This window comes from Perognathus longimembris, chromosome 26 (assembly GCF_023159225.1).
Source record: "Perognathus longimembris pacificus isolate PPM17 chromosome 26, ASM2315922v1, whole genome shotgun sequence".
Classification (NCBI taxonomy): Eukaryota; Metazoa; Chordata; class Mammalia; order Rodentia; family Heteromyidae; genus Perognathus; species Perognathus longimembris.
Genome location: NC_063186.1, coordinates 7167782 through 7181100, shown reverse-complemented (window position 1 = coordinate 7181100; position 13319 = coordinate 7167782). Strand labels below are relative to the sequence as shown.

The 13319-nt window shown below is 42.2% G+C and overlaps 1 protein-coding gene across 1 annotated transcript in view; it reads right to left on the bottom strand.

The window, feature by feature from the left end:
- The window catches only part of Cpne4 (copine 4), a 122937-nt gene extending 119165 nt beyond the window's left edge, over positions 1–3772 (bottom strand). Inside the window, exon 1 of the mRNA XM_048334591.1 lies at positions 3593–3772. Within this exon, the coding sequence (XP_048190548.1) occupies positions 3593–3772 (180 nt within the window). The remainder of the gene's footprint in view (positions 1–3592) is intronic.
- Positions 3773–13319: the final 9547 nt, after the last annotated feature.

The window sequence follows — 13319 nt, the reverse complement described above, 5'->3', positions numbered from 1 at the left end:
AAACGAAATGCATCTGCATGACAGAGAAAAGCCACCAGCTTCAAGCTTGCAACTTCTGATAAAGTGGGAAGAGCATGGGTTTGGAGATCCATTCGGTCCCCTTTTTTTTTTTCCGTCTACTAGTTGTATGACCTTGAATGGTGTTTCAATGCTACTCAAGCTGCAGTGTCCTTAAACTAGTTAGTAAAGTCTCCAAGGAAGAATAATCAACATGGTTATGGTAGAATATGTATAAAATAATGAATATGTAAGAGAATCGACACATTGAGGTGGCTGCTTACAGCTGTCATGTCAACCTTCATCTTACCTAATCCCATTTTCATAAAAAAAAAAAAAATTCTAGACCTTGGGGCAATAGAAGACTGAGACCGAAGACTGATTGCTTAGATACAATGTAGCCCATACTACTGAGCTCTGTCATTGTGTCTCAGTCACTACTTACTGTCTTTAGTGTGAGAGACCCATTCCATGGCGTTCTCCCATGAACCCACAAGGAAAGGTCATTGCTAAAAACGTTCTCAGCTTACTTCCCTGAGCACGCCACAGACAAACTCACACATGGACAACTACTTCTACTTCAGAACTGCTAACTGGGGTGCTGGATCATGTGACAATCTGGATAGAGGGGACTAGAGGAGAGAAGAAGATGGAGAATTGTGGCATGGAGAATGGAGGAGTGGTTGGGGGGCTGGGGATATAGCCTAGCGGCAAGAGTGCCTGCCTCGGATACACGAGGCCCTAGGTTCGATTCCCCAGCACCCACATATACAGAAAACGGCCAGAAGCGGCGCTGTGGCTCAAGTGGCAGAGTGCTAGCCTTGAGCGGGAAGAAGCCAGGGACAGTGCTCAGGCCCTGAGTCCAAGGCCCAGGACTGGCAAAAAAAAAAAAAAAAGAGGAGTGGTTGGGTTTCAGTCCCACCCCATATAAAGTAGTCTAGGCACCCTTACATGGAGACAATCCTTCAAGGTGATCTATCTATCTATCACACATTCAGGGATTGGGAAAGATTTAAATCAAGGCCTTGCTTTGAGCTCTCTGTCCCAAGATCATTTGACTGCCTGAACATCTCACCCTCTGTATCTAGGACTGGATAAGTTCTACTGAACACTGAGGTCTTAAACACAAGCCAGGCTTTCTTTCATGGTGTCCCATACATGCTGGGGTGAATTCAGCGCCTGTCGTGCCTTTTGTTATAAATGAAAAACAAAAGGAAGTACATAAACTTCATGGGTCTAAGGTAATGTTTAGATTATACTTCTCATCATAAATGATAATCTTGTATCAGAGTCTACCTAGAATGGATGTGTGTCAAATGTGGCCATACTAGTTATTGCTAACAATTAGGACCAACAATTATTACCAACAATTCATCAAAACCTATGATTCATCAAAACATGTTTTCGTATGGACTGGATCTGAGAGTAATTAGTCCTCAGAATTACTTTGGGCTTCATAGGAAGAAGTTCAATAATTGACATTTAGTAGGAGAGGAGAATGGAATTAACAGTGATTTGGAACAGTATTCTGAAAGTCTGGGGTACAATTTGGGTTTTCCCAGTGAGGATATGAATGCTGTCTTTAGCCGGGCATCAGTGGCTCATGCCTGTCATCCTAGCTACTTAGGAGGCTGAGACCTGAGGATTGTAGTTCAAAGCCAACCTGGCTAGAAAATTCCCCGAGAGATTCTTATCTCCAAGGAACCACTTACAAACTGGAAGTGGCACTGTGGCTCAAAGTGGTAGATCACTAGCCTTGAGCAAAACAACTCAGGGATTAGTGCCCAGGCCCTGAGTTCAAGCCCTACTATTAGGGGAAAAAATGCTCTCATTCATGGGATCGATGCTAAGGGTCAAACAACCATGAGCGGGCGGGGGGGGGGGGGTGGTCATGGCTCATCATCCAACTTCAGATTCTGGAGTGAATTCCTGACCCTCACACACAGATCCCCAACAGTGCTGACCTGCAATTGTACATTTCAGGACAATTGATGTCCTATCTTTCTGAGACACCCCCCCCCCGCCCCGACTCATTCTCAGTGACCTTCACTAATTCATATTCACAGCACCAAGGTGAGTTTGTAGGTCCCACAGAGTCTCAAAACCAGGCTTAAATTTTTACGAGCCACTTTAGAGGTTAAATGTTCTTTGTTCCCTTGCTGATACAGTGGTCCTTTGAGTCGCACTACGTGGCATCGCAGGGCCATTTCTATGCTGGAACCCCATTTTTAAAACTGCAGTTCAGGGGCTGGGAATGTGGCTTAGCGGTAGAGTGCTTGCCTAGCATGCATGAAGTCCTGGGTTCGATTCCTCAGTACCACATACACAGAAAAAGCCGGAACTGGTGCTATGGCTCAAGTGGTAGAGTGACTTCTTTTTCTACTGTAGGCGCATCATTTCCTTACGTTGAATTAAATAATAACAGTCAATAAAATCCACCAGTTGAGGCCATGACAATAATTAGAAGGAAAAAGAAAAGATATCACCCACAAAAACACCAGTGACTGGCTGCTTTATGTTTTCACTGTGGAGAGCTGCAAGGTGCCACAAGTAGAATCCCGAATGTGCCTGTCATTCCCTCGCTGCGGGTGTCGCCTCTCACCTGAATTTCACGCCTCCGCTTGCAAACCATGCCTTCAGAGAAGTGGCTGATATACATTCAAGTGTGCCTGCTGAATCTTGTATCTTTCTTTTCTACAATAGAGGCGAAGAGGTTTCCCTACGGGAGAGATTTCCAGCTATTTCTAAACTGATGGGAAGAGTTGATCCCAGTGGATTCAAAACAAGTCGTTATCTACTCTCTCTTTTACCTATCATGGAGTCAAGCCTTCACTGTTTACTTAGACCAGGCCCCTTGAAACAGGATCCAATTTGTGTTGATTATAAACAAACACGGAAACAGCTGCAGTGAGACTTTAACTCAGCGACCAAGTAGCCATGAGAACTACCAAAGACTGACACTCAAGCCTATTACAAAGGATGAAATCGCAACATAAATCTCAGACTCTGGAGCTCAACAGTGTGGGTTTAAATAGTGGCTCTTCCACTTAGAATGAACTTGTCCAAATCCTTAATCTTTCTGCACCTCAGTTTTCACATCTGTAAACTGAGGATAAGATCTCATGGTACCTCTGGGGCATGCTAGGTGCTCCCTCCCCCCCAGAACCTGTAAGGAATACCAAATCTTTATAGAAAACCTAACCAAACATTGTCGTAAAGATGAAGGAAGTCATTCTGCACAAAGCACCTAAAATACGCCTCCAAATACACTTTAGCTGATATTGCTTTCAATGAGAATTCTATGCATCCTAATTGAAGCCAATCTGAACTCCTGTCTTTTTCTATGAGAACTTATCTTCATCATCCTCGAGACACCAACTTTCTTAGCCCAGTCAGCCTGGTGTCTAGCTGACATAACTCTTGCCAACTCTATCACCCATTACACCCTTTGTTGATGACCAGGCATGGCACAGCCAGTCCATGGTGATACTGTCTTGGTAACTAGCCCAAACGCTCATGAATGAAAGGATCGAATGTCAACGTATCAGCAGTATTAAAACACCACGACAGAAAGAGAATCTTTGGACATGCCTACCTCAAACCATTGGCCATGGGACTGCATCTTGAGGATGACACAGGGGTCTGGTTTGGAAAGAGCGTCTCTGTCAGAAATGCCTTTGCATGCTACGCGCAGCTCAACTTTGGTCAGGCAAGGACTGTTAAATATTCCCAGCGTGTTAGCAGCTGACTCATAAATGTTGCTCATCTTCTTCATTCTGTTTTGGGCCAGGGAAAAAGAAGAAGAAAAAGAGAGAGAGAGATGCCAATCACTGCAATATTTATCAAAGAAGAAAGCTTCCCAATGGCCATTTAGGAAATTGCTCCACACACAGTTTCAAATGTTGAAGTTATTTATTATTTGAGTGGAGTAGTTCCAGTGAAACAAACAAATAAATAAACCCCCCAAAAAGGAGGAGGAAAAAAAAAAAGGTTGCTGGTACACTTAGCTAAGAACATGATTTTCCTGTGTGATTTGCATACTAAAAATTTCAGTCTGTGATCTAAAATTAATGAGTGCAACAGACTGCAACTGTCATCAGTTCTACAGTAAGTATCAGGTTGCTATGAATTTTTACCCATTTGTTGGCTAATCAACTTAATTAGATCTCTGAAAATACAGCGAAAAATCCAATCCTCCTAAGCTATGGAATATATACGTATATATGCATATATATATATATATATATATATATATATGTATATGATCCTACCTGAAAAAAACCCGTCCAATTTCTCACCCCTAAACCCTGGCCCATCTTCTCATGATGTTTTCAGCAAAGCCAGTTGCAAGCATCTGATTTTCTGCCCTACATTATTTAAAAACAAACAAACAGATAATAACAGATGCTGGCAAGGATGCCGCCAAAAGGCATACACTGTTAGTGGGAATGTAATCTTGTTCAACCACTCTGGAAAGCAGTGTGGAGTTTCCTCAAAAAAATTAAACATAGAAATTCCCTATGGTTCTGCAATTCCATTCCTAGGAATTTACCCAAACGATTACAAACCAGGATACAATAAAGCCGCCTGCACAACCATGTTTATTGCAACACTATTCACCATAGCCAAGGTATGGGATTAACCCAGATGCCCCTCTATGGACAAATGGGTCCAGAAAAAAATACACACACACACACACACACACACACACACACACACACACAGTGGAACTTCACTTGTCCATTAGGAAGAACGATATTGCACCATTCGTAAAGAAATGGAAAAACCTGGAGAAAAATTATGGTAAGTGAGGTAAGTCAGCCCCAGAGAGACAAAGGCTTTGTGTTCTTTTTAGATGTGGAAACTAGAGTTAGCTTATAAATGTATAAGTAAATACATTGGGTGGTATGCAAGTATGTACAAATGTATTAACTGAAATAGGGTTGACCCAAGGGAGAACTGAAACAGCTTAATTCCTTAGAAAGGCAACGTTAAAGTTCAACAAAATAAAAACACCAGGAAGTGTTGGAAGAATTGGGGGTGGGGTTAAGGGGAAAGAGAGGTAGAGGAATGAGGAAGGGGAGATGCAGACAATGTGTAGTCTACAGAATTAGGAAGACTGGGGAAAGGTAAGGGAGAGGGATGAGTTGGGAATGTGGAAAAGAGTGACACTGATTGAGAGACATTGTGTTCATAAACCACTTTGTTAAATGGCAGCTTCTTTGTGCACCTACTTAAAGATACTCTTAAAAAGTAAAATTGTAAAAACTGCCTAAGTCTGTTCTTACCTCTCTTCCTCCTTCTCTTTCTCTTTCCCACACTCCTGTCTTCCCTTCCTCTCTCCTCTCTCCTTTCTCCCTCTCTCCTGCCCCCCTTCTCTCCCTTTTTCCCCTCTCTCTCCCTCTCCTTCTCATCAGTAAAGTGTTATTAGGACACGGTCATGCTCATTCTTTAAATATGATCTGTGTTGTTATTACTACAAGAGCGGACTTTAGTAGCTGAAACAGATTACAGAGATAACGGCCCACAGACCTGAACACATTTGCCATGCATGCCAAGAAAAAAAAATGTCCGACACCCTCCATTCAAAAATATCAGGTAAGGTAAATTGAATTTGTGGTGGAAGGTAAGCGCTCCATCTTCTACCAAACTGAACGTTAACAGGGGCTTTGGAATATTTGTGGTGTTTTTTTTTCTTCTTCCACATATTAGAAAATTGAAGCTCAGAGAGGCCTGGCAGAGCTCCCATGTCATCTAACTATTCTACTGGCAGAGCAGGGGATGGAATTCCAGCTTTCTTACTTCCCAGTGCCATGCTATTTTTATAACCTGCAAGACCTCCAGCTGGAGAACAGGAACAAAACCACCAAGAAACAACGGCTACAACACACAGCCTTAAATTATTTCAACCCCTACGCCCAGTCAAGACTTCCCTTCTGGTTTTTATGATGAATGTTATTCAGCTCAACAGAGACAATTCTATTCCCCCTGCCCCTCTACCTTGGAAGAGAAACGACACTAGAGCATTGTAGCTGGAGAAAAGATCAGGGATGATACCAGAGAATCTAAGATGACTACCTGCAGGTATTCAGATGCTGCAGAAACCCTTCTCCCTGGGTAGAGGTGGGCTCTGTGAGTTACTTTTCAAACACACAATTTTTTTAAACCAAAATATGCCATAAGTAATTGAACATCTTATCTGGCATGAAGTAGTCCATGAAATATTCTAGGGAATGTGTATAGTGTGTGTGTGTGTGTGTGTGTGTGTGTGTGTGTGTGTGTGTGTGTATGTGTTGATGTATGCATATATATATTCCTTCGGGTTAGGGACAATTACATTCGCTTTATTGCATCCTGAATAGTGATTATCTCAATAGTATTCACGGACCAGTGACAAAAATCATCCTAAATCTTCCTGTGGGAGGGTTGAGTACGAGAAAGAAATGAGAGAATGCTTCAGATAAAATTCCCAACGTCTCAATTATACACAGTGTCTGTGGCTCAGCTTCTCTGTTCACACACACAAATGAAGGAACTGGCCAGGTATACTGGAGTTTATGAGTTCCTGAGCTTGCCCAAAGAGGCTAGCCTTGACCTTGACCTTAGAGGTGATACTATGCCAGGGAAGTTAAATTGTTTGAATGTAACCCATTGCCAAAAGGTGGATCACAAAATATGGCTTAGTGACCAAATTATCAGCTGTCTCCATGACCCCCGATAAGTGGAGTAAATAATTAATTTCACACTCTGTTAGAGGGCAGAATTAATATAGCCAGATTATCAATACATTTTTCCATGACCTATTTAAATCCTCTTTGTTGTTGCTTTTTCTTTCTTTTTTTTGGGGGGGGGGAGTACAATACTCTGCTTTTTAAAGAGACTAAGGTCTGCTGAGAAATTATTTTTACGAAAGCTGGCTTTTGGCCAATGTTGGAAGCAAATTATAATTGTCTTTTTACTCAGATAATTTAAGTTTAAAAAAAAAATCACCACTTCAGCAAATCCATATTCTCCTACAGGACAAACTGATCCTGAAACTTAATTAGTTTTTGAATGAGTTGCAAACAACACCAGAACAATAGAGAACTCGAGGGGGAAAGGCAATCAGCTAGAGTTCACCAGGAGTCAACTGAGAAGAGCTTGTCTTTAAGACTATTGAAAATAAGTGCGTGATCACTGTTCTGCTTGCCTTGGCATCATTCAACCTTTATTATTATTGTTGTTGTTGTTGTATTTTTATTTTTCTAAGGGACTTCAATTCAGCATCTCACTTTATAAATACGAGGCAACTAGACCAATGCCATCACTTCCTTCTCTCTCCCAACCGCACCCAACCCCTCCATTTTCCTAGTTCCATTTTCACAAATATACATTGAGTATTATGACTTCATTCTCTCACCCTCTGGCCTTTTGTTTTGTTTTGTTTTAATGTTACAATAGAAGGCAGATATGCTAACTGTCTCTGTCACTCAACATTCCTATAGCAACTCAAGAAGTATGCACAGAGCAGCGGCTCCATGCCTGACTGAGGTTATGCTAGATGGTCTGGGCTCTGAATAACCACTCACTCGACCAGCTGCAAACCAGCTGTCACTCCATTCTCCTTGACACACTCTGGCTCCTGCCTGTAATCCTTAGCCATTCAGAAAAGGCTGAGATCTGAGTATCATGGTTCAAAGCCATCCCAGGTAAGAGAGTCCATGAGACCCTTATTTCCAATTAACTACCAAAAAGCTGAAAGTGGAAGTATGACTCACGGGGTAGAATGTTAGTCTGGGGGGGGGGGGGGGAGGAAAGCTCAGGGAAAGCACCTGGGTCCTGAGTTCAAGACACAGTACTGATACCAAAAAAGTATTGCACTCATAAACTGACATGTTGAATTGAAACTGCTTTGTACAACCACTTAAAGATAATAATAAAAACATCCGTTCATTATTTTAGAAATTAATAATGAATCCACCTATAGCCTTGGCAGAGTGCCAGACCATGCATGCTGTTCAATATATTTAAACAATTATTTCTCTTGCTTTTTAATTAAACCCTCGACTTCACATACCACTTACCAAGCCCTTATACAGTAGACAGGCATTTGACATTACCATCAGATTCTCAAGGTGACCTAGGTTCTATTACGATGTTCATTTCCCAGGCAAGGAACTACAGCTTTAAAAAAAAAAAATTACAGCTGCACACACTTATTCACCCACAAAGGGATAAAATGCAACAAAAACATGAACAACAGCAACCTCAGGGTCTGAATTTAGGGAGGAGGAGGAGGAGGAGGAAGAGGAGGAGGGAAGGAAAAGAAGGGAGGAGAGATAGAAAGAGGGGAAGAAAAAGGAAGGAAGGAAGGAAGGAAAGGAAGGAAGGGAAAGGGAAGGGAAGGGAAGGGAAGGGAAGGGAAGGGAAGGGAAGGGAAGGGAAGGGAAGGGAAGGGAAGGGAAGGGAAAGGGAAGGGAAGGGAAGGGAAGGGAAGGGAAGGGAAGGGAAGGGAAGGGGAAGTGGCTCAAGTGGTAGAGCACTATCCATGAGCTGAAGAGCTCAGGGACAGCGCCCAGGCCCTGAGTTCAAGCCCCATGACTGACAAAAAACAAAACAAAAAAAAGAAACAAAGGAAGGAAGGAGGAGGAGTAGAAGGAGGAGGGGAAGAGAGGAAGGAAAGGGAGGAGGGCAGGAGGGGGGGAAAGGAGGAGGAGGAAGAGGAAGGAGGGAGAAGGAAGGAGGGAGAAGAGAGGAAGAAGGAGGAAGAAGAAAGAGAAGAAGAGATGATAAGCCACACACCTTCCAAATTCTGACTCAGCTGGCCCCCTGAATGATACATCAGTAGTCCCTCCTCTCCTTGTCTTCTCTCTCAAACTTCTAGAATCATTCTCTCTTTGTCCTATAGACTTTTCAGTTCTCTTCCTCTTCTCTCCCCCCTTTCAGACAGAATCTTTTCTTTTCTTTTTGGTGCTGGTCCTGGGGCTTGAACTCAGGGCATGTGCGCTGTCCCTGAGTTTCTTTTGCTCAAGGCTAGCACTCTGCCACTTGAGCCATAGCACACTTCCGGTTTTCTGGTGGTTCATTGGAGATAAGAGTCTCATGGACTTTCCTGCTGGTGCTGGCTTTGAACCTCGATCCTCAGATCTCAGTCTCCTGAATCATTAGGATTATAGGCCTGAGCCACAGACACCCAGTGGGAAACATTTTAAATAAAATAATAGCAGAAAACTTCCAAACCTTGGGAAAAAGATACCCCTCCAAGTGTGGGAAATCTTTAGCAATCCAAAGAGACCAAACCAAAATAAAAGCTCTCCAGTGTATAAAGTAATATAATATAATATATATATCAGGTACCAAAAACACGGAGAGAATATTGAAAGCTGTGAGACAGAAGCATCAAGTTATCTAAAAGATGAGCCAGGGCTGGGGATATGGCCTAGTGTCAAGACTGCTTGCCTTGTATACATGAGGCCCTGGGTTCAATTCCCCAGTACCACATATACAGAAAATGGCCAGAAGTGGCGCTGTGGCTCCAGTGGCAGAGTGCTAGCCTTGAGCAAAAAGAAGCCAGGGACAATGCTCAGTCCCTGAGTCCAAGCCCCAGGACTGGCAAAATAAATAAATAAATAAATAAAAAATAAAAGATGAGCCAATGGAGTGAGAGGAGATTTCTCAAGAGAAACCGTAAAAGCAAGGAAGACATAAAATGATATATTTCAAGTGCCGAAAGAAAACGACTGCCAATTTAGATTACTCAGCTCAGCCAAACGCTCATTCACAAGTGAGGAAGAAATAAAATAAAAACCTTTCATGATAAACAAAACCTAAAATAATTTATGACCACCAAGCCTGAAGATACTCAGAGGAATCCCACACCACAGATGAGATAAATACACACGCACACACACACACCACACACACACACACACACACACACACACACACACAGAGCATGGAGTATTTCTCAGCCATAAAGAAAAATAAAATTATGTCATTTGTAGGAAAATGAATGGGACTGTAGATGCTAAGTAAGGGAAGCCAAGCTAAAACAAACAAACAAACAAACAAATGTTACCCATTCTTACTGATTTGTGGAACACAGACCTAAAGTGATGATTCTGGTAGTTATAACTGGACACAAAATTTAAAGGGGATCTTTGGAATGGATGAGAAAAGAAAGGGGAAACGGAAGTAAAGAGGAGCAAAGACCCTCGTGTAAGCCAGGCATTGGTGGCTCACACCTGTAACCCTCGCTACTCAGGAGGCTGAGATCTGAGGACTGTGGTTCAAAGCCAGCCCTGGCAGAAAAGTCTGTGAGACTTCTACCTTCAATTAACCATCAGAAAACCAGAAGTGGCGCTGTGGCTCAACGTGGTAGAGTGCTTGTCTTGAGCAAAGAGATCTCAGCAACAGCATCCAGACCCCAAGTTCAAGCCCCACAAGTGACAAAAATAACCAAAACCAAAAACATTGTATGTGTATGAGTATGTGTATATGTTCAGTGTATGTTGAAGAAAAGCATCGTTCAATTCACCAGAAGCACTGTTTGAAAAAGAGGAGAAGAGAGGAGAGAAATGAGAAATAATAGAGGGGGTAAAGTAGTTCGAAATATATTTATATATGGAATTATTACAGTGAAATCTCCTTGCATGACTAATGGGTGCTAATTGAAATAATTTTTTAATCATGTTACTTAGGGCTCCTACCCTGAAGGAAGTTCCATCACTTTTTTTTTTGTCAGTACCAGGACTTGAACTCAGGGCCTTCACACTTGGCTTGCATGCTCCTGGCTGACTACCATTTGAGCCATACCTCCTGCTAATCTTTTTGTTTGTTAATTAGAAATGGAGTCTTTCGTATTTTCCTGCCTACCCTGGCTTCAAATCTCAATCTTTCAGGTCTCAGTTACCTGAGTAGCACAGGCATGAGCCACTGGTGCCCAGTTCACGTCACTTTTTAAACTCTACTTGCAGCTGGGCTCTCGTGGCTCACGCCTATCATCCTAGCTACTCGGGAGGTTGAGATCTGACAATCACCATTCAAAGCCAGCCCTGGCAGGAAAATCCATGAGACTCTTATCTCCAAGTCACCACCAGAAAACCCGCACTTATGGCACTTATGGCACTTATGGCTCAAGAGGTAGAGCGCTAGCCTTGAGCTGAAGAGCTCAGGGACAGCGCCCAGTCCTCGAGTTGAAGCCCCACGACCACCAACAACAACAACAACAAAGAAAACTTAAATTGCATTTGCCAAAGCAGATTCATCAATAAGTTGAGAGGTCTGAGGACTCAATGTCCCCACCCAGATTATTTCTAACACTGAGTGTTGGATAAATTACAGATGATGGAGACTCACAACATCCGGCAAGAAGAAAGATACAATCTATGCATTAGATAGGAACATGGTCTGAAAACAACAATATGGCAGTATGTGAACATGGATTGACAGTTTGAAAACTGTCATCTGCATATGAAATTAACAACATGCAAACAAATTTTAATACACGTTTAAAATCGTTCAAAGACACTAAATTATTATTTCAGGTATTTCCTGACCTTTCTAATTTGAGATCACAGAGAAGGAATGAAGGAGAAAGGAAGGAAAGAAGACAGGCAAGAAGGAAGGAAGAGAGGAAGGAAGGAGGGAGGGAGGGAGGGAGGGAGGGAGGAAGGGAGGGAGGGAGGGAGGGAGGGAGGGAGGGAAAGTTGGCTCAGCTGAGATCCCATTTCCTGAAAAATAGCATTCTTGGGAAAATGTACATAAAGAATAAGAATATGTTGGTGTTCTTTGGAACTTCCAAGCTCATAATTTTGGCGGTCAGAGTGAGTCATGAGCATGTGATTTTTCTAGAAAGCACTTATGTCCACTGCATCACTTCCGTATTAATTTTATACCACACAAATGCCATCCATTTTTAGGAAAACGGTATTATAAACTTAAACCAGATAATTATCAAGCCCGTCAGAAACTTGTACAAAGACAACTGAAACTAAACACCAAGGGGAATGATGTGAATGACTCTCTGGTTCCATTGACATTCCTTCTTTGCCTATTGTATCAAAGGTAACTATAGTTCCTGGAAGAGAGGCGGGGGGGGGGGGGGGAGCAAATGCAGATAATGTTTTTATTATTTTGGCACTGAAGTGATTTCCTCCTGTTACTCAGGCAACTAAATTTACCCACTAGAAAGATCAAATCCTAGCCTTATTTTATTCTGTTATTTTCCCTCTTAAATAGATTCATAAGTTGGGTTTTTCCACTCATGTCTTGGTAACAGGAAGCTGGAGGTTCAAGAAAAAAAAAATGGATTTGGGGCTTTTGGTCTCCCATGTGTGACTACATTTAAAAGGGGGAAAAAAATGAACAAGTTTATTTTTGCATTCAACAAGACAGCATATGAAGCCAGAGGCAATTTCCTTGAGAAATCACAATAACCGGTCTACTTATAAGTTCTCTTTCCTCTCCCACACCTTCTCATTTAAGACGTGCTTTGTCTGCTTTTAATTATATCTTTTAATTATATCTTTTTAATTATATCACATACTTTTGTTTAGCTCCCAGGAGACAACGCGGTATGCTTTTCAGAAGGAAGTGTGGTTGGATAGGTTAGATAATAATGTTTAAAAAAGAAGTACCTTTTCAGAATACAGAACATCTGTTTATTGAGATCCTTAGCTCCCAAAACCAAACCCATCTCTAGTTCCCAACAGAAGTTGGTGTGAAGATGGAAATGCTCTAGGTCTCTGCTGATTTGATGTTGTGGTCCCTTGTCACATGGGTCTTAGCTATCATGACTGAGGAAATAAGTGTGTGTATGTGTGTGTGTACTGGGCCAATGCTATACCTCATTCATTCATGAAGTATTTATTGAACTCTTCAAGTATATATTGGGAGTCATGCTGAACCCTAGGAGGGAGAAAGACTAAACACTCAGGCTGCCATAGTGTTGACAGTAGCCAACCAATATTGGTAAAGATAAACTTTGTTTGTTCTGTCTTCCGCCATATTTCCATTAAAAACTGACAATCAAACCTGGGCGCTGGTAGCTCACACCAGTACTTCTAGCTACTCAGGAGGCTGAGACCTGAGGTTTACAGTTCGAAGCCAGTACTGGCAGGAAAGTCCGTGAGACTCTTTATCTCCCATAAACTACTCAGGAAAATGCCAGAAGTGACTCTGTGGCTCAAGTAGTAGAGTGCTAGCCTTGAGCAAAAGAATCTCAGTGACAAGGCCCAGGCCCCGAGTTCAAGACCCAGGATAGGCAATAAATAAACAAGCAAACAAAAACCCCTGACATGGAGACGCTGAGATATTGACTAGCACTGGAAAGGATGCGTGCC